Here is a 27,825-nt window from a genome sequence, read left to right on the forward strand (position 1 = left end):
AGGCTGCGGCCAGCCGTTCGGGAGTTGCAGTCGCGGCAGGCGGTGGAGAAGGCGGCCCTGCCGGAGGCGAGCTCCGGGCTCCAGCATGGCGGCGGCGGTGCGCGCTGCGGGCCGCCTCCCTGCGCTGTGCGGCGTGCCGGCGGGTGAGAGCCGGGGTGCCGGGACAGGGGCTCGGAGCGGGCGCGGGCGCGGGCGCGGGCATCGTCCCCGGGCATCGTTCCCGGGCATCGTCCGCGGGCCGCAGGTGCGCCGGCGGAGGGAAGCGCCGGGACGCGCGGCCCCTGGGCCCATCCGGCGCGGCTCCCGTCCGTGGCAGAGCCGCTGTGCGACCTTGCGCGCCCCTGTGACTTCTCGGAGTCGCGGGGTTCCCGGTCTGTAAAGTGAGGGTGGACTGGACGCCGTGCAGGGCTCCTTTCCCGTCCACCAAACGGCTGGAGCGTGCTTCGGCTCAGAGGCGCGGGGAGCGGGGAAGCAAGCATCGCCGTCCCGCGGGCGCGACGGCCGTTCATCTGGTGATGATGTCGATGTGGGGTTCAAGCGAGGCAGGTGGAGGCAGCCCTCCGGCTGGAGTCGAGTGAAATTAGATCCCAGGCTGGTCAGTGTCATTATTGTAAAGAAATGTTTTCAGTGGCCGTGCTTTTGCTGTTCAGTTGTCCTCTCCCCGCTTTGTTGGTTTGCAGCCCGCGGAGGGGCATGCACTCTGCTGTATTCTGTAGCGGAAGCTCTGCCGCCTGTGCTTCATGAGCAACTCGCCCTTTTTCTTCGCTCTATTTCATTGTAAATCCACAACTCAGCATTCGTAATTCCGAAACCCCAAAACCCCAAAACCTCTAAAAACCGAAGTTTTTCTTTTTTTTTTTTTTTTGTAACTTGGAGAGGGTCAGGTTTTTTGTATCCATATCACCTGGCTCCAGAGCGTGTTTTTCTCCCATTTTCTGGTGTATTACTGACTTTTTTTGGTAGCAGCTTTATTAGGATGTAATTTAAACACTATACAGTTAACCTTTTAAAGTGTACAATTCAATAGTTTTTAGTATATTCGCAAAGCTATACAACCATAGCCATATAATCAATTGTTAGGACATTTTCATCACCCCAAAAGTATGCTCTTTGTTCCCCATTGCCTCCAGCTCTGGGCACCCTCTAAACTCTATAGTTTACATGTTCTGTATAATTCATATACTATGTAGTCTTTTGTGATTGGCTTCTTTCACTTAGCATAAGGTTGTCAAGATTCGTTCATGTTGGAGCATGTATCAGTACTTCATTTCTTATGGTTGAATTTCTGTTGCATGTACATACTCATCATGTTTATCCATTTATCAGTTGATGAATATTTGGCTCAAATATTTTTGAGCATGTTATAATGTGCCTCAAAGGCATATTATAACAGCCTTTTGGCTATTAGGCCTGATGTTGCTATAAATATTTGTGTGTAATGTTTTTGCTTCCCTTGTGTGTAGACCTGGGGGTGGAATTACTGGATCAAATGGTAGTTCCATGTTTAACTTTTTGAGGAATGGCTAGACTGTTTCCTGATGTAGCTGCAGCATTTTACATCCCCACCAGCAGAGCATGAGGGTTCTTATTTACATTCTTGTCAACCTTTGTTATTATCTGTCTTTTTAATTATAGTCACCCTAATGGGTGTGAAGTGATTTCAGTTGGTGGTTTTGATTTGCATTTCCCTAATGGCTTATGAACATCTTTTTTGGTGGTGGTTTGTCCACTTGTAAATACTCCTTGGAGAAATGTCTATTCAAATCTTTACCTGTTTCTACATTGGATTGTCTTTTTATTAGTGAATTGTTAGAGTTATTTATATATTCTAGATACAAATCACATTCTATTTGATTTGCAAAAATTTTCTTTCAATCTGTGTGTTGTCTTTTCACTCTCTGAATATAGTGTCCCCTGAGGCACAGAAGTTTTAAATTTTGGTGAAGTCTGATTTATCTATTTAATTTTTGTTTCTTATGCTTTTGTATATCTAAGAAACCATAGCCAAATTCAAGGTCATGATGATTTACCCTTAGGATCTTTTCTTTTTTTTTTTTTTTTAATTTTTATTTATTTATGATAGTCACAGAGAGAGAGAGAGAGGCAGAGACATAGGCAGAGGGAGAAGCAGGCTCCATGCACCGGAAGCCCGATGTGGGATTCGATCCCGGGTCTCCAGGATCGCGCCCTGGGCCAAAGGCAGGCGCCAAACCGCTGGGCCACCCAGGGATCCCCCCTTAGGATCTTTTCTAAGAGTTTTATAGTTTTTCCTCTTACCTTTAGGTCTTTGATCCATTTTTGAGTTGATTTTTTTTTTTTAGTTGATTTTTATATATGGTATGAAGTAGGGCTCTAACTTCATTCTTTTGCATGTGGATATTCAGTTGTCCCAGTACCATTTCTGGAAAAGATTATTCTTTCCTCACTGATTTGTCTTGGTATCCTTTTCAAAAATCAGTTACCAGTAAATGTTGTCATCCTGTTGGGAAGCACTGTTCCATGTGAAGTGGCACCCAGTATGGTTACAGCCTGGCGCTGCTGGGGTTTCAGCGGAGGGAGGAGAGCAGAGTGCTTGGTGGGAGGGCACTGTGGGAAAAAGGGAGCCTTCACCCAGAGGTGATGTTTCCAGAGAACATGTCAGAGACACAAAGGGATTGAAGAGCAAAGAGTGTTCAAGAATGACTATAAGTCTGGTATAGAGAGGGTGGAGGGGACAGTGGTGACAGATGAGGCTAATGTGGAAGGTTGGAGGCCACATTGCAGTCCCGTAGGCCATGTTAAGGAGTTTTGACTTTGTTCTGCAGATAATAGGGAGCCAAAGAATGATAAAATGGGCCTGGGAAGTGACCAGACTTGTTAGGAAGGCCTGTGTGACAACAGGTGGGGAATGAGAGGCAGGGTAGCAAGACCTGCTAAGGGCCCATTGTTACCTTGTGACTGAGGGATGGTGCCTCAGTGAAGAAGGGATAATTAGACCCTGGGAGAGGGTGCAGCTGATAGATTTTGGGGACAGTTTCTAGGACCTGGTAACTGGTTAGATGTTAACACGAGCACGAAGGAGAATATGTGGTGTTACCTACTACAAGTCGTTGTAGGACCTGGAAGTTACTCATTTGCTTCTCTTGGTTCTTTTATTCTATAGGTATTAATATTCTTTGGGTGTTAAAAATGTTCCTTTTAATGTAGAAATCTATCTTAAAAGAATTTTTTAAAACTTACAGGTCACATATGGTCCAGGCAGCTTTACCTAAACACCTATCCAACAGCTTCCGTTTTGGCATTGAAGACTGTTCTCAACAATGGTGAGATTCATTTATCCAACTGTCTTTACTTACAGGATCCAATGCCAGAGTACTTTATATATGTGTAAATGTAAATGTACAAAGCACATTCTATATAATGGAAACGCATAAGGTCTAGAATGGCTTTCAAATTATTTATGATTATAGTTGTTATAGTACAAGGCTTTAAAAAAATAATAACTACGATTTTTGGAGTAATTACTGTGTGTCAGGCTTGTAACATGTTATATTGGTTAATTCTCACCAGTTTTTATGAGATTCATTTCCATTTTGCAGATGATGGAGTGAGTCTCTGAGAGGCTAAGTGACTCCCTCAAGACTGCACAGCTAGTAAATGGCAGGGCTGGGTCCAGAGCTGTCTGGATACTGTAATGCCTTCTGGTAATGCCGTGTCTTTGCAGAGGCCTTTGTTCCTACACCAACAGAGTGCGGGGCCCTCTGTTCAGTCACTCTCCAGAAGGGAAGGAAGCCAACCTTTGCTGAGCCAATGTTGTGCTTGTCGTCAGTGAAATGCCTTTTCCTATGGTTAGGGCAGAATTGAAATCTCATTGTGTCCTTGACCTTCTGGAACTCTGTGTGCTGAGGCTTTACTTTTAGTTTTAACTTTCTTTTTTTGTCTTGTTAACCCCACTTGTTGAGATGCCTTCATGCCTTGCTTGAGGGGGTCCTGAAGAGTGGGATGACCCGAGCTCTTCCCTTTATTTGTTCACTTACTAGTTGGATTCATTCATTCTTTCATTCATAAACTCCTGACTCTGCCCTCTACTGTGAGTAGTGTCCCCTATCTGAGCTGATGGAGGGCCTGCAGAAGGCTTCTGTGAGGAAGGCCAGAGACTGGCCTCACTTCTCAGAGATGTGAAAATAGCTGCTTTAACTTTGGCTCTCTGTTCAAGCCCAGGGCCCTTCAACAAACTTTATTCTCTTGAGAGCTGTTTTAACCCTCCTCCACACTTCCATGGTGACTAAATCCTCCATTGAAATACAAAGCTGGAGTATGTACAGTTTTTGTGATCAATAATCCCATTTCCTGGAGTCCCTGATTACTGTCATCCCGCCGTCTCCCTTGCAAGACACCTCCATCCATGGGATTGGTCAAATGGCAGCCTCTAAGACATGGCTGTTTAAAAACGTTTTTTTGTGTGACATTTGACATGCATATGGTTAGAAAAATTCTAAAAAAACCAAAAAAGCAAATCTTTCCTACAAACCACAGATATATCAGTTTTCTTCCTCAGAGGCAACCGCTGTGACCAATTTCTTGAATATGCTTCTGAAATTAGTCTATAAAGTATATTCATGTTCCCTCCTTGTTTTTGTCAACATGAAGGGTAGGGTGCTCTACTGTTCAACACCTTGCTCTTCGAACCAGGCCATTTAGGTCTTTCCACACAGGTACATTGCCTGTTGCACACAGCAGAGGTCGCCATTTGCCCAGAGTAGACAGTGCTGATCCTGGGGTCAAAAGGGCAACATAGCTGCATAGCATCATGGCGATCCATGTCAGGACAGACTACTTTCTTTAGACAGCTACATCTGTTGTGTGGATGAACTGTCTAGGATAGGCAGTTATGTCTGTAGTCTGAAGTTTTGCTTTAGTTCTAAAGAAAGACTATCCTCAAAATACGACTTTTAAAAATTCAGGATTTTAGTGACTTATTTGCATCAGTAATGGTTAAATATTTGCTGCTGGCAATATTTTTTCCACAGGCTTGGAGCATCTAACTCAAAGAGTTTTATTCCATCTACCTACAGGCCCTTTGTCATATCCAGGAACCAGAAACAACCATCATTTCATCAGCTTGACCCGTGCACTACAGACACAATGCTGTATTTCTTCTTCCAGTAATTTGATGGGTCAACAGTACAGATCCTATAGTTTCTTCACTAAATGTACGTAGACTGGCCACAAACTTGCCATTTCATGAAACAGGAAAATAATCTTTTGTTATCTTAATTTTTCTTCTTTTTCTTCTTCCTTTAATGAATTAACACTTTAGAAATTAGTTTATGATGTGCTAGTAAAATAAAATACCCTAGTGTACCTCCTAGAATTATCTCATATACTGCCAGCTATATTTGTACTGTACTTTGGGAAACACTGGTTTATTTTAATTCCCTTACTTGGGGCGCCTGAGACCTAAAGAGTAATTGAATTGTGGCCCAAATCCCTGCAAATTGAGATTCACAACAAGAATATATTCAAAGTTGGGATCCCTGGGTCACTCAGCGGTTGAACATCTGCCTTCGACTCAGGGCATGATCTCAGGGTCCTGGGATCGAGTTCCACATCAGGCTCCCTACAGGGACCCTGCTTCTCCCTCTGCCTGTGTCTCTGCCTCTCTCTGTGTGTCTCTCATGAATAAGTAAATAAAATCTTAATATATATGTGTGTGTGTGTGTGTGTGTGTAGTATCTTACATAAATCTTATATATATGTGTATATATATATTTTATATATACATAAATCTTATATATTTTTTAATATATATATGTATATATTTTCAAAGTCTGTTTTCAGGTGCACTTTAGTTGAGGAGATAGTGCAGATCAGGAAGTGTTAATTTTATGTAGACATTGTTTTGCTAACACTACTTGTACTTGAAATAGTCAAGTCTCAACTGAAATAAGCTTGTAATAAATGGAGATTGATTTCACAACTCAGCATTAAGCAAATTAAAAGAAATTAGAATTAGGGTGCCTGGTTAGCTCATTTGTGGAGCATGTAATTTTTGATCTTGGGGTTGTGAGTTTGAGCCCCACACTGGGTATAGAGATTACTTAAAAGTTTCTGTTTTTTAAAAAAGAAAGAAATTAGGATTACAAAGCCAATTTGCTTTAGATTATTACATAAATACAGAAAATCACCTGTAATTCTACTACCCTGAAACACTAGTTGCCTACTTTTTTCATGTAGCTGTCAGTGCATTATACATTTTCCCATGTCAGTACATAGATGCCTCCAGTGCAGTATTATGCCCTAGTGTATTTCATTGTGTAGGTACAGATCACTTCAAATTGGAAGTCTCATAGTAACTAGATCATTTGTGTAGCAATGCAGAAAAGAGAACCAGAAAGTAGAGGGATTACAAGTAACACAGACTCCGTTGTATCTGTGGATTTTGGTGCAAAAAGAAAAGAGAGGAACAGATCAAAAATGAAAGTTCGAAGTATAGTTTCTGCTGAATATATATCACTTTTGCACCATCGTAAAGTTAAAAAATCCTGTCAAACTGTCATAAGTCAGGGACTGTCTGTAGTTTTTTCCCTGCCCTAAAAGTCCTTTTCTCTAACTCTTCTTGTTATAGAAGTGCCCCTTGTCCTCTGAAACCCCTCTCCCTGCACTGTTGTTCACACCTGCCTGTGACTCTCTTAGCCTACATTCTTCTCCAGTTATAGGACTCTGAACCTTTATGAGTTTATTGCTCCCAAGTCATACTAAGGTTAACTTTAAGAAAATGAACTCAATTGAAATTAGCGTTGAGCTAGTTTATGCTTTTTCAATAGGAAAGTTTTTGATTTTGTAAATCTCCTCCAAAAAATAAACATAATTTATCAAAACTCATTAAGATTTCTTAAGAGTATTTAACATTATACTTGTAAATCTATCCCTCTGCCATGGAGGATCTCATTTAAATCCCTTTGATCCAATTTAGCAAGCAGTTTATTAGGCATGATTAAGATAGAAGTAGTTCCGTGTATCAAATTGGATGTGATGGTGGATTTTGTGTGTGTGTGTGTGTGTGTGTGTGTGTGTAAAACCATGAAATTTATTTTACCTAACTATGTTAGTTAACCGGTATATGCATTAATCTACCTAAGTTCTTCCAGAAATAACAGAAGGAATTGAAATAATAAATTTATTCTAAATAACATTTTAGGTTAATTAGAATCTTTTTTTTTAAATTTTATTTATTTATTCATGAGAGACACAGAGAGAGGCAGAGACATAGGCAAAGGGAGAAGCAGGTTCCATGCAGGAAACTTGAGGAGGGACTCCATCCCAGGACTCCAGGATCATGCCCTGAGCCAAAGGCAGACGCTCAACCGCTGAGCCACCCAGGCATCCCAGGTTAATTAGAATCTTAGACCAGTATGTTCTGATGTTAAAATAGTAAAATCTCTGTCAAACAGCTTAATTCAACTTAAAAAATTACATTCATGAATAATAGTAAAAATATGAGATAAGGCTCAGTGTAATATGTTAAAAACAAAAGGATGCAAAATTGTATGTGTAGTATAATTTCAGTTTTATCTAAAGCAAACTGAGACACCTAGGTGGCAAGAACTTTTAAACTCTAAGCATGAGGGAATGAAGATGCTCATATGTCTTCCAGAATATATTTAGTTTTTCAGGCATGTAGATAACTGTATCTTAGAGTTTTGATGACTATAACATTTGTGTGGCTCTCATTCTTCATTACAGTTGGTAATGGGACGGAATCTATGATTGTAAAATGGGTTGGTGAAAGACTGATTGTGAAAGACTGGAAGTCCTTGAGAAGATAGAACTAAATCTAATAAATGATGTAGCTAGATCAGTAAAATTCAGTAGCATCAAAAGTAAAGGATCTGAATATTCCACAAAAACAAAGGGGAAAATACTGATTGAAATGTATGGTAGAAAAAGATTTAGGGATCCTAGAAATTCACAAATGGAAATAAATCAGCAGTGTCAGGGTCTATACATAAAGTAAAAGACAAGGGTGATTTAAGAATATATACACTCCATGCAAGTATTAATTATCAGACCCCTACGTACTCATTCTTTCTGACCTATTGATTAGATTTTAGGGTTAAAGATGACTTTGGGCATCTTATTTTGAAGAATACACAGGCATTTAGATTCATAGAAGAATAGAGCAAATAACCCAAAATATTAAGATTTATGGGTTCAGATTGAAATGTTGATTGGTTGGGCTAATAAACTTGTGTTAAAGAAGGATAGGTATTGATGATTATCTTGTGGTTACAATGGTGGCAAGAGAGCAGGGAATAGACATGTAACATAGTTGATAACATGTCTGGGAAACAGACTACAGGTAAATTAGATTTAAATATTGGCCGTCTTTTGTAGAGGGAGCCCACATGCTTTGAAAATAGTAGAATCCTCTCTTGGGCTGTCTGCCTGTAATCATGTGATATATATACAAACAGTGATTTAGTTTTGCCTTCATCACCACAGTGATACAAGTGAGGCTAGCTTCTTCTGGCCTTTTTTATTCAGTAGGGGATCATAGATCATTGCTTGGTAATTAAAAAAGCCAAAAACCTGTTTTATTACAGTGACGGCAGATGAGCTTTGGAAAGGCGCTTTAGCAGAGACTGGAGCAGGAGCAAGAAAAGGAAGAGGCAAAAGATCTAAGAAAAAGAGAAAAAAGGATTTGAATAGGGGTCAGATCATTGGTGAAGGTAAGCTTATTTATAAAAAAGCTAATATGCTTTTTAAGGTTTCCCTCCCAGTTTTGTAGAGGTTTCTATGGTCTAGAAACCTCATACATTTCTCATGAAGGGCATTGGGGTCTGCAGTTTTAGAGTTCAACCAAATGGCTCACTTAATGTGTCATGATTCTGGAGGAAGGAAATCTCATAGAAAGGAATTCATTTAGTTATTCATTCAACAAGACTTAAGTGTCCTCGTGTTACATCTTCTGTGTTCATCTCATAGCCCTTGGGGAGCTTATGATTCATTGAGAGAGTTGGCAAGCTTTCTCTGTAAAGTGTTAGATGGTAAATATTTTTAGCTTTTATGAGACACATGGACTCTTCCAACTATTCAACTCTGCTGTGGGAGCACACAAATAGTCCTGGATAATACGTGATCAAACCAGGATAGCTGTGTTCCAGCAAAACTTCACAAAACAAGTAGGGGGCAGGGTTTGGTCCCTGGGCCTTAATTTCCCAATACCTGGAACACATGATTGTTTATACTTGTGTTTTTTGAAGAGTGAAAATAGTGCAATGTACTTGAATTGATATTTTGTGCTATGGTTGCTCACAAATTATCCCTGATAGTAGTAGGCTTCCCGGCATAAAGAAAACACCTTTCGCTGCACTTGCTTGTCTATTTAAATGTTTTTCTCCAATGACTTGCCTTGTATCTTATTTTATTTTTTAACATTTTTAAAAGTTATAACAATCATATATATGTACCTTCTTAGTAAAAAATTCAAAGATTATAGAGAAATCTAAAGTCCCCTTGATGCCCCTTCTATCTCCTCCCATTCTAGTAGCTGCCCCCAAGGAAGGCGTGGATCTCATTTTGATATGTTTTCTGCTGATGTTTTTTAATGTTTTTATATACATAAGTACCTTAAATATATTTTTCTTTAAAAAAATTAAATTATATGGTATGTACTGTTTTATAGTTTGCTTTTTTGCACTAAATAATGTGTTGGAAATTGTTCCGCATCAGAATCTATATAGTTACCTTATTCTTTCAGTTTAGTGCAGAATATTTCATGGATTGAAGATGCCAGAGTTCATTTAACCAGTCCAATACTGCTGTATATGTAGATTGTTTCCATTCTTTGCCTTTACAAATAACAGTTCAGTGGACCTCCTTGTCCAAGCACACTGAGGCCTCATACATGTATAGAAGTTTGTCTCTAGGTAACATCATGAAGTGGAATTACTAGTTATGGAGTAGATACACTTAAAATTTTAATAGACAGTGCCACTTGGCCTGCCAAGTGATCGTTAGCTTAAGCTCTGTCCAGTAGTGCCATTATCTGTACCCCATTGCCTGCCATTTTAACATTTAAGAAATGGATGATTTTTAAAAATTCTTATTAATGTATGTTTTTAAACCTTTAGGACGTCATGGCTTCCTATGGCCTGGTCTGAATGTCCCTCTTATGAAAGAGGGAGCTATGCAGACCATTGCTCAAAGAAGCAAGGAAGAGCAGGAAAAGGTGGAGGCTGATATGATCCAGCAGAGGGAAGAGTGGGACCGGAAGAGGAAGATGAAGATTAAACGGGAGCGAGGATGGAGTGGAAACACATGGGGAGGCGTCAGTCTTGGCCCCCCTGACCCTGGTCCCAGTGGAGGTAGCAGAGTCCTGGTGTGGCTTCCCTTTGTGACAGAGAGAGTACTTGTAGTTCTAGAATTCCTTAAGAGGATTTTATTTACTTATCTGTTTAGATTGCCTTTTTCCAAAAAAGGATTTGAACATCATTGAGGTAACTTCACATTATTACTCAGTTGTATTTTATGGAACATTAGAGGCCCATAACCAAGAAGTATTTCACACACAGGATACAAAGTACTGGTTTTTGGCATCCTTACTCCTCTTGAATGTGCCAGTATGCATTTCGGATCTATGCAAGCCACCTGTAGGATGCAGTTCCCCAAACGCAGTGTCATTGGGTACCTATGGAGCAACATAGCTTGGAAATGCTGTTTTGATAACAGAAGATAAACCAGATAGTTGTCATTCAGCCTTATAAAAGCATACATGAAATTAAAATTGATAGTACTTATTAGACCAAATTAGAAAACAAAGTCCTCTACCTGAGCCCCACCCCTAATATGTAAAGAAGTAAAATCTGAAAAATTCACTCTTGTCAATGAGTAGGAGATGAAGAAATAAGAGTTTGGCTACTTTCTCAGGTTTGGCTTAAAGAGGAGAGGAGAAGTTGAGATGGAGAGATTCAGGTGAACGTGCTTAGAATGGAGCAAAATGGTTCAGTTGAGAGGTTGAAGGTATGGGTTGGAGAGAAAAAATGGAGAGAAAAAAATCCCTAAACTAAATCCCTAAGGAGGGCCCAGATCCAGTTTGGATAAATGGATTAACTTGTGACTACGGAATCAGGGGAGCCTGTGCTGTTGTGTGTGTGCTGGGGATGTGATGTGAGTGGTATCTGTCTGGTGGCTTCAGTTAGTCTATGAGGAAGAGGTGGGCCATCTGCTGAAAGTAGGATGGGGCACTGATGAGCATCCAATGGAGTAGGAATTAGAGTTTAGAGAAAAGAAGATTGGCTATGAGTTGATTATTGTTGAAGCTGGCTAATGGCTATGTAAGATTTAATTTTGCTCTTCTCATTTTTTATGATTGAAATTTTCTGTAGGAAAAAGTTAATGAAAATAAAAGAACACAGAGATTGTTTGAAATGGCTGCTGTGGTGAGTGGAAAGAGACCTAAAAGGACATTAAAGGCCAGTGGGCAGCAGGGAGGACTTGATTGTGTTGGAGACCATGAATAATTAGTGGTCTACATGTGTACTATGCTTTGACTTCTCTCCATCACTTCCTAACAGGCCAGGTGTGGCCAGACAGTTGCATTGATTCTGGACTGGATAGTATGGTAGAGAGAGAAGAGGGTAAGGAGTTGAGGTGGAAGTGATTGATTGCTTGTGATGTCTTAGCTGAGTGGCAGAGGCTTTGAAGACCAGAGGAGCTTAGAGGGAAGGGAAAATAGTGGTCAAGAGTCTGGAGGTGCTGGGGAGTTCCAGGAACCAACACTATTCAAATGGTTGAGTGAGAGACCTGGAGGGGTAGGATGTTGCAGTCGAGATGGTGGCTGAGTTTATTAATTTAATGCTGGAGCAGTCTCAGGTGGTGATGGAGGACCAGGGCGTGGTCTTGGGAGTGGCACTAAAAGATCTGAGATTCTCTCTTGAAAATCAGTGATGGTGCTGGTGTTGAAAAATGCTTTCATGCATTAACTGTGTAGACACATTTATCTGTATGCCTGCTTCTTTTCTCTCTCCAGAAACATATGATGATTTTGATACCAGGATACTTGAGGTAGGCATGCTGAATTAAATACTCAGTTGAGCCTTTGGAGAAGTTGGGGTGGGGAGAGTGGGAATAGCACAAGAGGAACCATGAGAAAAAGTCTTTTTTTTTTTTTTTTTTTTTGAGAGAGAGACAGTACATGGGTACAGGCAGGGGCAGGGGTGGGAAAGAGAGGTAGAGAATCTCAAGCAGTCTCCACACCCAGCATAAAGCCCAGTGCAGGGCTCAATCTCACAACCCTGAGATCATGACTTGAGCCGAAATCAACTGACTTCACTGACTGTGCCCTCCAGGCACCCCCAAGAAAAAGCCTTTGATGCATGACTTTTTCTGAGACACAGAGCTGACTTGGATAAGGAAATAATGAAATTTTTATTTCAGTTACTTGATATTGGCTCTCCTGACTGCTGCCCTTTTGGGGGGCTACCAGTTAGTCTCATGACAAGGCGATCTCAGTGGTATAAAGAACAGAGTTTGGGACAGCCTGGGTGGCTCAGCGGTTTAGTGCAGCCTTCAGCCCAGGGCCTGATCATGGAGACCCCGGGATCAAGTCCCACGTCAGGCTCCCTGAATGGAGCCTGCTTCTCCCTCTGCCGGTGTCTCTGCCTTTCTCTCTCTCTCTCTCTCTCTCTCTCTCTCTCTCTGTCTGTGTCTCTCATGAATAAATAAATAAATAAGATCTTAAAAAAAAAAAAAAGAACAGAATTTGGAGATTACTGTTAAAATCCTCCCTCTAACGCTAAAGTAGAATTAGCAATCTATCCTTGAATTCTTTTTTTTTTTTTTTTTTAAAGATTTTATTATTCATGAGAGACAGAACAGAGACATAGGCAGAGGTAGAAGCAGAAGCAGGCTCCCCATGAGGAGATCGATGTGGGACTCGATCCCAGGATCCTGGGATCATGACCTGAGCCAAAGGCAGATGCTCAACCTCTAAGCCACCCAGGCACCCCTGTCCTTGAATTCTAAACAAGCTATACCTGGCACTTGGTTCAGGGAGCAAAGGGGAGGAACCATGTACCAGGGAAAGAAAGTTTGGAGGTGCTGTGAATGCCTAGCTTTTGATGAGGAAATAATCTGCTAGGTTGTTTGTAGGTCCTTTAACTGAAAGCTGTTATCAGATAAATTTCAATCATTCTTCCCAGGATACTTCTTTTTTTTTTTTTTTTTTTTTTTAAAGATTTTATTTATTTATTCATAGAGACACAGCTAGAGAGAGAGAGGCAGAGACACAGGCAGAGGGAGAAGCAGGCTCCATGCACCGGGAGCCCGATGTGGGATTCGATCCCGGGTCTCCAGGATCGCGCCCTGGGCCAAAGGCAGGCGCCAAACCGCTGCGCCACCCAGGGATCCCCCAGGATACTTCTTAAAAGAGCTTCCCTTTGGGCTAGTACCACATACTTGACCATGTGGAAAACCACTTACTGATTTTGTGATCCAGTATGTATATTGTTTCATTATTATCAGTAATTTAAAATATGTTTGCGAGGGACGCTGGTAGCTCAGCGGTTGAGTGTCTGCCTTTGGCTCAGGGCGTGATCCCAGTCAGGGATTGAGTCCCACATCGAGCTCCCTGCGAGGAGCCTTCTTCTCCCACTGCCTATATCTCTGCTTCTCTCTCTGTATCTCTCATGAATAAATGAATGAAATCTTAAAAAAAAAAAAAAAGGTTCACGAGTATTTTATGTCTTTGGGTCCCAGTTTATACCTTTTGGAAGTTAATCCCTTTGAAGAATTCTTGTGTACGTGGATGAGTTCCTGTAAGGGTATTCATGGGCGTGGACTCGAGCTCCCTTTTCCTTTAACCTTACTTTATGGGAAAGGACTTGCCATGTAAGCAGTTAAAGGTAACAGTTTCATAATTCCTGGCCTTTTAAATACACCAAAAAAAAAAAAAAACAAAAAAAAAAACAGAAAAAGGACACAAGATAAAACAGATTTTCCTATAGATCATAATCAGGGATTTCCAAATTTTATATTATCAGGTGAGCCTAATCCTTGGCAGAGAGATCGAGTCCTATCCTAATTCTTTTTATGTACTGCATTTTTATTCATTTCTAAGATCCACATTTTTTCATATTTTAACATCTCTGATAATTGGGATATGTTATCAACAGTTTTAACTTCTTTCAAAGTTTATTTTTTTATTTTTATTATTTTTTAAAAGATTTTATTTCTTTATTTCACAGAGAGCACAGAGGGAGTGGCAGACCTATGGAGAGGGAGATGCAGGCTCCCTGCTAATAAGCAGGGTGCCCACTATGGGGCTGGATCCCAGGACCCTGAGATCATTATCTGAGCCAAAGACAGCTACTTAACCAGAGCCACCCAGGTGCCCCTATTTCAAAGTTTAATCAGCAACTCTCTTCCTCTGTGAAATTCATTAAAATAGTATATATTGAGTTTCAAATCCCTTCAAAAGTTATCTCAGTCCAACCTTCTAACTACCTTATAAAATAGGCAGGGAAAGTCTTATTTTCATTTTATCACTGGAGAAATAGTTCAGAGAGATTTCCTTGAGAAAATTTGTTCTTGGTGCTCATAACTTGGAGGTTGATGTAGCTACTCACCATGGAGGTATATGTGTGAAAATAGATCACTCCTGTTCCTTACTTCAGAATTTTCTTTTCCTTTTTTTCTTTTTTTAATTTTTAAAGTAATCTCCACACCCAAAGTGGGGCTTGAATTTAACCCCAAGATCAAGAGTCACATGCTCTAGTAACTGAGCCAGCCAGATGCCCCCGGAATTTTCTTAACGTGTAATATATATGAAACATTTTGTCTTTTAGGTAAGAAATGTATTCAATATGACAGCAAAAGAGGGAAGAAAGAAATCAGTCCGTGTCCTGGTTGCTGTGGGGAATGGTAGAGGAGCTGCAGGTGAGTGGGTGTGATATGCATAGTGCTGGTGGTGGAGGCAGGGGCAGGTGTGGTCTGGGCTCGGCTCTGGAGTCCGTGGCTTCTTGCTGCTGTCCAGACTCTTTGTACAGATTAAGCCTTTTGGTTGGTTTGGGTCTACAAATCTTGTGATAAATCCATAAAATCCCTTAGACAAAAAAAAGAAACCGATCTTCCTCTATCTGTCTTTTCCTGTGAGAACAATGGATATTTTAAGAGGCTTAAAACACTGCTGTATTATATATAATAGTACAAAATTAGGGGAGGAAAGCCACTGGATGTTCAACAATAGGGACATAGTTATAGCCACACATTGTAATAGTCTATGGCCATTAAAGAATAATGGAAAATTACAGAATAATGCTAAGTAAAAATAACCAAAAAAACTTCACAGAAGATTGTATAATATAATCCCAATTTTTGTTTTTTTACCTAAGTATTTTTCCATGCAAAGAAAAGACTAGAAGGATATACACTGAAAAAATTAATGTTTCATCCATAGGGCTTTGAGTCATTTAAATTTTCTTTTTATATTTTTCTGTAACATTTCCCCAGTGAACGTCTGGTTTTGAAGTATATACATGGATGTGTAAGGGAAAGAAAACTGGAAAACTGCCTATTTAAATCCAAACTGACACTTTCAGAACAAGTCATCTATATGACAGGATGTTGCCCAAAGAAACCACTCTTAACAGTTACTTTTGTATCTTTCAGAAATTCTATATTTATATATCACCATTTACCTTTTAAAAATATTTACACAAAGGGAGCAGAGTGTATCCATAATTTTGTACCTGGCTTTCCTGGCTTAGTATTATACCCAGAGATCTTCCTGTAGTAGCACAGACAGATTTCCCCTCATTCTTTGTACTGACTGCAGTGTTCGATTATGTGGAGAAACATGATTGTTGTAATCTTTCCCCTGTTGGTGAATGTTTATGTTATTCCCATTTTTTCCCCATTTATAAAAACAGCTTCTTGTGTATGTAATTTGTGGTAATTTTCCAAGTATACCAATGGGGGAAGCTTCTTGCAGTGAAATTACTACCTCGAAGTTATATGCAATTTAAATGTATTTAAGTTAAGTAAGTATTTCCAGATTGCCTTCTATAAAGGTTGTGCCAGTTTATGTTCTTCCCTACCAATACATCCCTGCCAGCCCTGGGTATTGTCAAACCACACTGATTGTCAAGCATATCTCTTAGTTTTGATTTGCATTTCTTTAATGATGAGAGTTTGGGCACTATTTTACATGTTTTTTGGCCATTATGATTTCCTTTTTGAGATCTGTTAGTTTACATGTTTTACCCATTTTCCTATTAGGCGATAGTTCTTTTCTTTACTAATAGTATATAAGCTCTTTCTAAGATAAGGACATTAGCCCTTTGTCTAACCTATATTTGACATAGATCTTAATTTTTTTCTACACAGAAGTTTTAAATCCACAGAAGTTTTAAACCTTTATATAGCAACTTGTTTGTGTGTGTGTGAGAGAGAGAAAGAGAGAATGAGAACAAGAGGGAGAGGGGCAAAGGGAAAGGGAGAGAGAGAATCTTAAGCAGGCTTCATGCCCAGTGTAAAGTCCAACACAGGGCTTAATTTTACTACCCTGAGATCATGACCTGAGTTGAAATCAAGAGTTGGATACTTAACTGACTGAGCCACCCAGGAGTCCACATGTAGCAACTTTATCAGTCTTGTATCACTTCTAGTTTTGTGTCTTATTTAGAAAGCTTTCATTTGAAGATGATAAATAAGTCCACTTGTATTTTTCTCTAAGGCATATGTGGCTTAACTTGTTTCCCTTAAACAGGGAATTAGGGGTGCCTGAGTGGCTCAGTCGATTAAGGGTCTGCTGGTCTGCCTTTAGTTCACGTCATGATCCCAGGATCCTGGGATCGAGTCCTGCATTAGGCTGCCTGCTTCTCCTTTTGCCTGCCCTTCCCTCTGCTTATGCTCTTGCTCTTACTGTCTCTGTCAAATAAATGAAATGAATATTTTTTTAAAATCTTAAACTAGGAACTAAAATCCATAGCCCTTTTTGTCCCAGGTTGTCAGATGTCTGGCATATCTATCTCTTGGAGCAGTGTTGCTTTATATTACTTTCCTATATATAGCTTAAAAATAAAATGCATTATTCAAAGTAAATAATGTGATTGCAAATAATGGCAGCATTTCTGTTAAATTGTGATAAATCTCATTTCATAGGATTAAGCATTCACAAATTTAAGAATTGTTGATTTTGGGGATCCCTGGGTCAGCGGTTTGGCGCCTGCCTTCGGCCTAGGGCGTGATCCTGGAGTCCCAGGATCAAGTCCCATATCAGGCTCCCTGCATAGAACCTGCTTCTCCCTCTGCCTGTGTCTCTGCCTCTGTCTCTGTGTGTGTCTCTCATGAACAAATAAATAAAATCTTAAAAAAAAAAAAGAATTGTTGATTTTATTTCCTGGTTAATTGAAATCTGAATTGCATTTGGAAGTTCCATTGAAGTCGTGGTTTTACTCTATAGCAATGAATATTTTTTCCCAACCTTTCTGGTTATTTTAATCTATTTTTTAAATGTTCAAAACTGTTTATTTTATTAATTTAGAGCATGATTAGTTTTGTTTGAATATATTTAGTTTTATCTAGAGATTTATAAAAGGTTGTGTTACAAACCTAACCTTGGATTTCATACTTTCAAATGTAATCTTTTCAAAATGTCCCAAAACAGATAAGCAAATCTGTATAGCCTCATGTTTTTGTTTTTGTTTTAAGTTTTATTTATTTAAGAAATCCCTACAACCCAGTGTGGGGCTTGAACTCACAACCCTGAGATTAGGAGTTGCATGCTTCTCCAACTGAGCCAGCCTGGCGCCCCTCTGTAGCCTCATATTTTATCATTTGTTTGGATAACAGGTTTTCTGTGAGCAGAAGATAAATGAAATGCTGTGAAATATTATAGGAACTGACAGTTGAATTGTGGTTAAAGACATTGTGTGCCAAATTTATGCCCCTTTTTATAGTTTTACTCTTTTTTTTTTTTTTAAGGTTTTGCCGTTGGGAAAGCCACTGACCGGATGGATGCTTTCAGAAAAGTATGTACATTTCTTTTTTTGATAGTAAAAGATCAGTGTGCTAGGCACCATTAGGACTACAAAAAAATAATAATAATAAAAATAAGAATCCTATCCTGAGGGTTCCTGTCAGAAGTTGCTTAGCTCTCCCCAAAAGTAGGCTTAGCACCTGTTTTCTTTTGCATCATCTTTGCAGACTGGTGATTGTTTACCAAAAGCATGAGACAGCTGAAAAGGTTGAACACCCTGGCAGGATGTTCAAAGATACTAAAGAATTATTTTTATTATTTTTTACATGTGAGACTGATGTTTTTATAAATTTTTAAAATTAAATCCTTAGCTTTTATTTTTATTTATTTATTTTTTTTAAAGATGTTATTTATTTATTGATGAGACACACAGAGAGAAAGAGAGGCAGAGACACAGGCAGAGGGAGAAGCAGGCTCCATGCCAGGAGCCTGATGTGGGACTCAATCCCAGGTCTCCAGGATTAGGCCCTGAGCCGAAGGTGGCGCTAAACTGCTGAGCCACCCAGGCTGCTCAAATCCTTAGCTTTTAGAAGTAGATAATGAAATTTTTGTTTAAGTGTGAAATTTTCGGTAATACAATATTTCATGGAAGGTATTTTTTTTAAATCTCCAAGAAAATGTAAATTCCAACAATAGATTTAAGAAAAATATTTTCCTCCTTTGTTTCAGGCAAAGAACAGAGCAGTTCACTATTTGCATTATATAGAACGATACGAAGACCATACAAGTGAGTGCTAATCTCTTGTAAAATTTGCAGGATTACACTTGTTACATGAAATGTGGCAGTATAGCTCTATGGCTACTTTTGTGTTTCTCTGCTGGTTACCATGTTCTGGAATAAATAATTATATAAAATACAGAAACAGATTTTCTCCTCTGAGAAGGTTAGTAATGAGTGAAATCAGAGTTTTGTCACTTATCCTTGGCCAATGTGTGCTACCTGTTTAGGGTAGTATTAGTTGCATTGTGGTATTTGCAAGGATATTTAAAGCTACACATCTGATTCCTTCTTATGTTTATGTTTTTACTCTTCAGTATTCCACGATATTTCTTTAAGATTTAAAAGGACGCATATCAAGATGAAGAAACAACCCAGAGGTAAACAAAAAATACTCTAATAATTTGTTAAAGCAGAGAAATTCTCACAATACCATCCTGTCTTCTATTTTTGATCACATGTATCGAACGCATTTTGGAAACACCGAAATGGACAGCCTACATTAGATTTAAGAAGGCTGATGCTCTCAGAGAGAGAAAAAGTCAACCTACTCCCATGAACACAGGCATGTTCCGGGGTGAATTCTAGGTGGTAAGAGCACACTCAGAATAGGAAATAGCAACTGAGTGAGTCATTGGGTTTGGATGAGTGGGAACATTAGTTCCTCCTTGAGTATTTTTTTTTTAAAGATTTTATTTATTTATTCATGAGAGACACAGAGAGAGGCAGAGACACAGGCAGAGGAAGAAGCAGGCTCCATGCAGGGAGCCCAACGTGGTACTCGATCCTGGGTCTCCAGACTCACTCTGGGCCTAAGGTGGCGCTAAACCATTGAGCCACCCGGGCTGCCTGTCCTCGAGAATTATTGATGCTATTAGTTGGTAGACTCTTATAGTCTCTTCAGTTCCAGTCATTTACTTACATTGTCAAGTATCAATTGAACATCTTCTGTGAGCTGGGTGCTATGCTAAGTTATGGGGATGCCGAGGTGGACCTTTCTGTCCTGTGGAAGAGCAGGCCGGCAGGCAGAGTTCAAGGTCACAGAGCTAGGGCAGTCATGCCCAGAGACTCTAGATATAGAATTTTTGAGTACTTTGATTTGTGTTTAGTCTGTGTTCTATAGTAACAGTGATACTCTAAGTATATCTTTAAAAGTTTGGATCAGAAAACGATAAAACATCTAAATTTTCCACGTCAGAGTTTCTAGTCTGTGGAAATAAATCAGGAAGATAAAACATCAAATTCAGTACTAATTGTGCACCAAGAAAACTTGCCTTCTGCTTTAAAGTAATAATCATCATATGCCTCATAAAAACCTTTATTTTATTATTAGAAAAAGTATTTAGTTGGGCACTTACACATCAAGGTTTTGACTTGCACTATTCCCATGGTAACTGCGAGCCCTTGAAATGCGGCTGCTGAGATCTGCCAAATGTCAAGTACACACCAGATTTGAAAGGTTCAGTATGAAAAAAAAAGTAAAATATCTCAAATTTGTTACATGTTGAATGATAGTATTTTAGGGATATTAGGTTAATAAAAGATCTTACTAAAATTAATTTTGCCTCTTTTTTTAAAACATCAATGAGAAAGTTTAAAATTCCATATATGGCTTACATTTATAACTTATGTCATATTTCTGTTGAACAGTGTTGGTATAGACACAAAAATCTGAAAGATTTTTGAAACATGGCTTTGATTTTAATTAATTGCCAAAGTTGCCTTTTTTAAATCTTCCCTGTCAAGTTTCTCTATAGTTGAACCCATTCCCTGTGCATTGAGGTTAAATATTCTGATCTTGAAGCTAAAACAGTATGATACATTAGAGATGGCAGTTCCTAAACTACATTTCTGTGCATCACTATTTCTGTGAGGAGATCTTAATAGGTATGAACTCCAAAAAAAAGAGTACCATGTGGGAAAGCAATTATGGAAACTAAAAAAGATGGCTATACCTCTTCATGATTGTCAAAGTCTTTAATCCGCTACTGTGCAATTTGAATCTCCCAAAGGGGATAGAGAAGGCAGCATTCCCAAACTTATTTAACCATGGGAAGCTTCTTCCTTGGCTGCAGCATGGTGTTTAATGCTTCACACAGCACTGCCAAGCGCTTCCCGTATCACACCGCGCATACACACACACACAAATTTAGCTTTCATCAAACAAGGAGCTTGGGTATGGTGCCTGCCTGGTTGTCTTCACGACCAAAGTATATCCAAATAATTACCACAGGACTGTGACCACTGTTACATGGATATTTGTATACGTACAAAACTGGATACCATTTGGGGAGTGTAGAGTATGGTCCAGGGGCTGTGTGGAATGTATGCTTTCCCTTGGATGCTCATCATCAGCTCTGCTAAGTAGGTGTGGAGGGGAAGAGAGGCTCTTACCTAGGATCATCCGTTGAGCAGTAGCAGGTTAGTCTGTCTTCTAGAACCTTCCAAGGATCTGCCTTGCACCTCCTTGCATGGGCACCAGTTTCCAGGTGTGTGTGCATATATACACATTTATGCATGCCTATGTTTGTTCACACATGGATACATGTTCTGTGTATATAACTCCTCCACACACAGAAAAACCACCCTGTTGTTGTTTGTCTTAGCTATCCTCTGTGGTCCCTAGCTTTCACATAATCTGGCATAGCTATGGGGTCCACATTTAATTGGCTCTTTCAAGTAGAAGGGACAGTTTTGTGTGAGGTGCTTGTATCCAGATATAGTTTATATATATATATGTATTGAATTGTCATTAAGAATTGGAAATCAGAAAGCCAGTAACATTCGATTTCTAGAGTAGCTCTTCTGCCTTAAAGCAGGGACTTGTGTATGGAGTTCCACGTCTGGCTAATCAAAATGATAAGAGTCTAAACTTGGGGTGCCTTTCTCTCATTGCTACCTACGTTTGCTGGGACTGATCTAGGGTCTGGGGATGCAATAGAAACAAATAATATCATAGCCCTCACAGAGCCCACATTCTACTGAAGGGAAAGATCAGAGAAGCAAATTCCATTAAGTTCCTGAAAATTAAGATGCTGTGTTTGGGGGGAATGGGAGAGAGGGTGTGTTACCAAAGCCAAGAGAGGAAGAGGTAGTAGGTATCTCTTCTAAGTGCAACTGAGCAATTGAGGAGGGTGAAAACAGGTGTGTGCCTCTAATCTTAGCCAACTCGGGCATGTTATAAAGCATTTCTTTTAATCTTTATAATATCTCTTTTTTTGCCCATATGCTTAAGAAATTTATGTGTATTATTTCTTCAGTCTTTATAACCTCTCAGTTAAATCAGTGTCATTATGGAAGTAAGTTGTCCAGGGAAGCAATGAAGCCAGAATGTGAACCAAGGCCTCCTAAACCCAGAGCCCAAAACTGCATGAAAGACAGCAGGGGGACTGTGTTTTTCCTTTTCTAGGCTACGGCCTCCGCTGCCATCGGGCCATCATCACCATCTGCCGGCTCATTGGCATCAAAGACATGTATGCCAAGGTTTCTGGGTCTGTCAACATGCTCAACCTCACACGGGGCCTCTTCCATGGGCTCTCCCACCAGGTAATCCTTCCCTGGGCTCTGAAACAGAAGTTCTTGTTTGTGTTTCAATTGTGTGCATTTAGACTGTGATGTCCTGGGAGCCTCTTGGAATTGCTGTCCTGATGCTGCCTGAGGACTTGGCCATTCTTTGCTGCCTGTGGCTGCATCTGTTTAGTTAATACAACTGGAGAGTTAGTTCATGAAAATTACCCTTAAAAGATACTTCATGGAGGGGTACCTGAGTGGCTCAGTCAGTTAAGCGTTTGCCTTCTACTCAGGTCACGATCCCCTATAGGGCTTCTTACTCAGCAGGGAGTCTGCTTCTCCCTCTGCTCCTCCCCCTGCTTGCGTGCTCTTTCTCTCTCTCTCTCTCTCTTTCTTTTCTTTTCTTTTCTTTTCTTTTCTTTTCTTTTCTTTTCTTTTCTTTTCTTTTCTTTTCTTTCTTTCTCTCTGTGACTCTCAAAAAAATAAATAAAATCTTTTTTTTAAGAAAATCTTCATGGGTGTTTTAAAGTTTTGAAATTAAGTATTTATAAAACCCAGTAATTATAATCTGTGTTTTATTATGAAAAGAATTAATATGCTTGTTCTACAACTCTAACAGTATAGAAATATAAAGTAGAAAGAGAAAGGCTGTTTCCTAATTTAGTCCTTTTAGTTGGGACTAGAGTAAAGCCTTTACTCAAGAGCACTGTCTTTGGGAGAAGCACAGGTAGTTTTCACGTTACCTGCATAGGTCATTCAGATGGACACCTGAGCCAGTAGGAACTATGAACATTCATATGCCAAGTTATTTTTCTGCAGAGATGAGAGCCCTGGGCTGTCACCCAACCTGCCCCCCTCAGCCTGGGCTAGGTGCACAATTGATCTATTCCACAGCAAAGAAGCCCCTCCTCCTGGGCTGCCCTCTTACCTGCTCCGAGGGATGGCCTGTTCTTTGAAGGAATGGGTAGACCTTAGCTGGATGAGCAGAAAAGACAGCCAGGTTCAAGAGACTCCATTTTGATAGTCTTCCTGTCACCAAGAAAGCTGGTTTTGAATAAAGTAGTTCGTGGAATATACATGTCTCTGTGTAAAGTAGGAAAATTAATTTAGAAGAAAAGCTTTGGTTAAAAGATCCTTTTTGAAAACTGTGTGTGTATGTGTGTGTGTGTGCGTGCACGCGCATGTGTGTTGGTACTATCTAAAATATGCTTCAAAAACACTTCTAAATCAAGTAGACTTGTTCTTTTATGTAATGTTTTTTATTTGTTCATTTGTTTTTTAAAGATTTTATTTATTTAAGAGAGAAAGTGCACACACACAGGTGGGAGGGGCAGAGGAAGATACAGGCTCTCTGATGAGCAGGGACCCCAATGTGGCACTTGATCCCGGGACCTCGGGATCATAACCTAAGCTGAAGGACGATGCTTAATAGACTGAGCCACCCAGGCACCCCTGTAATATTTTTGTTTTATGTTAGTACTTTGAATTTTCTGTGATTACCATGTTTTATCTCTTCTAAAATTTTCCATCAACTATAAAATGTTGCATTATTTGGGGTACCTGGGTGGCTCAGTCAGTTAAGCGACTGACTCAGTTTCAGCTCAGGTCATGATCTCAGGGTCATGAGGTCGAGCCTTGCATTGGCCCACACTGAGCATAGAGATAAGATAAATAAAATGTTGCATTATTTCATGTGCCACTCGAAAAGAAATGTCACCAGTTTAAGCAACAAACTATTGATTGTAAGACTCACCAATTTAAATTACCTTATTTTGTTTTTTAAATAACTCATCTCTTTTCTAATTTCAAACTTATATAGAATTAGACTAGGACAAGATGGCCATAAAGTCTGGAAACAGGTTGGACATACCCAGTATTTTAATGTACCATAAACCATCTACTAAATTTATTTGCCTTTTTCTAGAATTCTGTGGCTACTGTCTGTAATCAGTCCCCATGGCCCTCTCACCCAGTGTCAGCAGTTAGGAGCTTGTGGCCCGCCTTTGTCTCTCAGTGCCTTCCCCATGAAGTCCAGTCATTTTGAACCAGGTCGCAGACATTACTTTATATCACTCATAAATATTTCAGTATGTATTTCTAAAAGATAAGGACTAAAAAATACCCCCCTGGTATTATTATACCTAAAAAAATTTTTTTTTAAAGATTTTATTTATTCATGAGAGATACACAGAGAGAAGCAGAGACATAGGCAGAGGGAGAAGCAGGCTCCCTTTGGGGAGCCTGATGTGGGACTTGATCCCAGAACCCTGGGATCATGACCTGAGCCAAAGGCAAGACGGTCAACCACTGGGCCACCCAGGTACCCCTATACCTAAAAATTAATAACACTGCAGTATCACCAGTTACCTAGGTAGTGTTCATAGAAATGCATTCGTTAGGTTTTTTTTTTTTTTACATAATTCATTTGAGTTAGATTGCAGAAAAGGTCAATACATTATAAATTCTAGCCATGTCTTTTAGGTCACTTCTAATCTGTAGGTTTCCCTCTTTCTGTTTTCTTCTTCTTCTTTTTTTTTTTTTAAAAGGAACTGGGTGTCTGCCCTGTAGCTTCACAGTCTGCTGCTAAATACCCATGGATCCTTAACATCTTCTTTCCCTATACTGTACTGTAAAATAGTAGCTAGAGCTAGGGGCTTGATGAGATTCAAGTTCAGTTTTGGGCACAGCATGGCACAGAGTTGGGGGGTTTGGAAAGCAAGAGACCAGAGCCCAAGGCCCTTCCTCCATTCCAGTCGAGAGTTGGGAGCTGATACCAGCCTCCCTAGGTCACCATGGTTTATATTTTATTTTATTTTATTTTATTTTTTTAATTTATTTATTTATGATAGAGAGAGAGAGAGAGGCAGAGACACAGGCAGAGGGAGAAGCAGGCTCCATGCACCGGGAGCCCGACGTGGGATTCGATCCCGGGTCTCCAGGATCGTGCCCTGGGCCAAAGGCAGGCGCCAAACCGCTGCGCCACCCAGGGATCCCGAGGTCACCATGGTTTAGCTGCAAAATATATCACCCAGAATTGACTGAAATGTTAGGTCCCCCAAGTGGTACATGGAAGTGCCTGTCCTTTAATTTACAGTTGTGTCTCATAGACCTAACCTGCCATTACCGATTTGGTCTTTCCAGGAAACCCATCAACAACTGGCTGATAAGAAGAGTCTACATGTCGTAGAATTCCGGGAAGAATGTGGCCCTCTGCCCATCGTGGTTGCCTCCCCCCAGGGAGCCTTGAGAAAGGACCCAGAGCTAGAGGATGAGGTTCCAGACATCAAACTTGACTGGGAAGAAGTGAGGGCTGCGCAGGGAATGAAGCGCTCAGTGTGGTCAAATTTGAAGAGAGCTGCCACCTGAGCTTCCCCTGGCCTTGTACTGCTGCAGTAGTAGCTGGTGCTGTCCAGCACCTGGAGAGACTCAGCCCCTCACATTTTGGAATATCACTCTCTTTCTAAAGGAAAGGCTAACCTTCTTTATTTACAAATAATAAATAACTATAGCTTTAATTTATTGAGCATGTGGTATATACCAGGAACTGTGATAGGAACGGTACATACATATTTTCAAGACTACTTTAAATATTCATTTAAACTAGCAAAAGTCCATGAATTAGGAAGACAGAGCTTATAGCCTGACCCAGTAAAAAATAATATGCAAAATAATAATTGCTATAATAATTATAACTAATAAATATTAACTTTGATTTGTCCAAAATGAATGTTATTAACTTCATTTGACAGAGCAATTAAGTACTTTACTACAGTCACACAGCTAGAAAGTAAAGGAAAACAGGCAAACCCTGTTTTTGACTCTAGAAATTCTCTTTTTAAACCTCTTTGTGTGGCTGTTTTAGTTGTTGGTCTAGGTATTACATTATGCGTATGTCACTCATCACTTGTCTACTAGTGTTGATATTTTACCTGTTTGAAGTGTAGAAACTTACCTCCCTTTAAACCCAGTTTTTGTAATTGTTTCAGAATTTCCTCTATCTGCATTTAGAACCATGTTAGATATTTCACTTTTTGCTTCAACCATCAAACATGTTATGGAAGACTCAAGAAGAAAAAAAAAGTTGTGTTTATCCATATTTTAAATTTTTATTTATTTTTCATTATTTTCTTCTTCTTCTTCTTTTTTTTTTTTGACTTGGCTTTACACCCAACGTGGAACCCAAAGCAGGGCCTGAACTCATGACCCTCAGATCGAGACCTGAGCTGAGGTTAATAGTCAGACACTTAACCGACTGAGCCGCCCAGGCACTTCTATTTATTTTTTAAATAAACTCTACCCCCAATATAGGGCTCTAACTCATGACCCCGAGGTCAAGAGTCACACGCTCCACCAACTGAGCCAGCCAGGCACCCCTACCCGTATTTTTGTTCTTTCAGTTTTTTTTTTCCTTCTTTCCTGACCTTCCAGGAGTCTTTCTGTTACCATTTGGAGTAGGGAAACACCTAGTTCTCCAGCCTGTCCCCTTCACTGCCATACTCACCATGCTTCCGAACGCAGACTTTGCGGGTTTTCCTCCCACAGGCAGTCTGGGTGTCCTGCAGTATAACACAGCTCTGACATTGTTTACCTGATGGTAGGGTCAGGTGCTACCAGTCAAGGGCTCAGTCTCACAAGATTGCCCTTGCCCTACTTTAGATGCCAGTTGCAGATGGGTTGTCAGGTGGGCTTCTGAGTGATCAGCTATAAATCAGAGGTTCCCACAACACCTCCACCAGGTTGATTAATTTGCCAGGGAAGCTCACATAACACAGGAAAACGGTTTACTTGGTATTTACCAGTTTATCATAAAAGGATATGATAAAAGATCCAGACGAACATCCAGATGGAAGGGATGCCTAGGGCAAGGTATGTGGGAAAGGGTGCGCAGTCTCAGCACCTCCATGTGTTCACCAGCCTGAAAGCTCCCAGAACCCTGTGCTATTGGGATTTTTATGGCGGCTTTACCACATAGGCATGATCATTAGGTCCATTTCCAGCCCCCCTCCCCTCTCTGGAAAATGAGGGGAGAGGCTGAAAATTCCAAGCTTCTAATCATGACTTGGTCTTTCTGGTGACCAGACCCTAGCCAGGAGCCCATCAAGAGTCACCTCATTAAAAAAACAAACAAACAAAAAAACGAGTCACCTCATTAGAACAAAAAACATTGCTATCACCTAGGAAATTCCAAGGGATTTAATGAACTGTCAGGAACTGGAGTCAAAGACCAACTGTTAGTATAAAACATGCTGCCAGTGCTCTTATCACTTCAGAAATTACAATAGTCTTAGGATCTCTGTGCCAGGAACACATTTTATTTATTTTTACACATTTTCTGTTCTCTCTCTATATGTCTTCTATAATAAATAAGTAAATAAATCTATTATCGCACACATTTCCTTCCTGCTTCAAGAATTTCCTTTAGCTAACAAATTCTTAGTTTTCCTTCAATGAGAATGTCTTTATTTTTCATTCCTAAAGAATAATTTTGCCAGATTTGTTGCCATACTCAAACTTGTCTGTATCCTCAATGCACAGTAAGCCAATGTCTGAGACACTGGTTTTGAAGCAAAGAAAG

The 27,825-nt window shown here is 40.0% G+C and overlaps 1 protein-coding gene across 2 annotated transcripts; it reads left to right on the forward strand.

Moving 5' to 3' along the window:
- The first annotated feature begins 1 nt into the window (after position 1).
- Positions 2-25,973, forward strand: MRPS5 (mitochondrial ribosomal protein S5). 2 transcript variants are annotated; one of them, XM_038561418.1, is made up of 12 exons: positions 2-143; positions 3,222-3,302; positions 5,055-5,192; positions 8,586-8,711; positions 10,116-10,349; positions 12,014-12,048; positions 14,829-14,919; positions 17,968-18,014; positions 18,692-18,749; positions 19,058-19,120; positions 22,150-22,286; positions 25,392-25,973. In XM_038561418.1, the coding sequence occupies exons 1-12, from the start codon at positions 86-88 to the stop codon at positions 25,614-25,616; spliced, it is 1,293 nt and encodes a 430-aa protein (XP_038417346.1). In that variant the 5' UTR covers positions 2-85; the 3' UTR covers positions 25,617-25,973. The 2 variants fall into 2 exon arrangements, with proteins under 2 accessions (XP_038417346.1, XP_038417347.1); XM_038561419.1 differs by lacking the exon at positions 2-143 and adding an exon at positions 433-595.
- Positions 25,974-27,825: the final 1,852 nt, after the last annotated feature.

This window comes from Canis lupus, chromosome 17 (assembly GCF_011100685.1).
Source record: "Canis lupus familiaris isolate Mischka breed German Shepherd chromosome 17, alternate assembly UU_Cfam_GSD_1.0, whole genome shotgun sequence".
In the NCBI taxonomy this organism is placed as follows: domain Eukaryota; kingdom Metazoa; phylum Chordata; class Mammalia; order Carnivora; family Canidae; genus Canis; species Canis lupus.

Excerpts from the sequence above, each read along its gene's own strand:
- MRPS5 (XM_038561418.1), top strand. The coding sequence starts at position 86 with ATGGCGGCGGCGGTGCGCGCTGCGGGCCGCCTCCCTGCGCTGTGCGGC. Across the intron at positions 18,015-18,691 it reads GGATGGATGCTTTCAGAAAA|GCAAAGAACAGAGCAGTTCA; the intron begins GTATGTACATTT and ends CCTTTGTTTCAG. Across the intron at positions 18,750-19,057 it reads ACGATACGAAGACCATACAA|TATTCCACGATATTTCTTTA; the intron begins GTGAGTGCTAAT and ends TTTACTCTTCAG.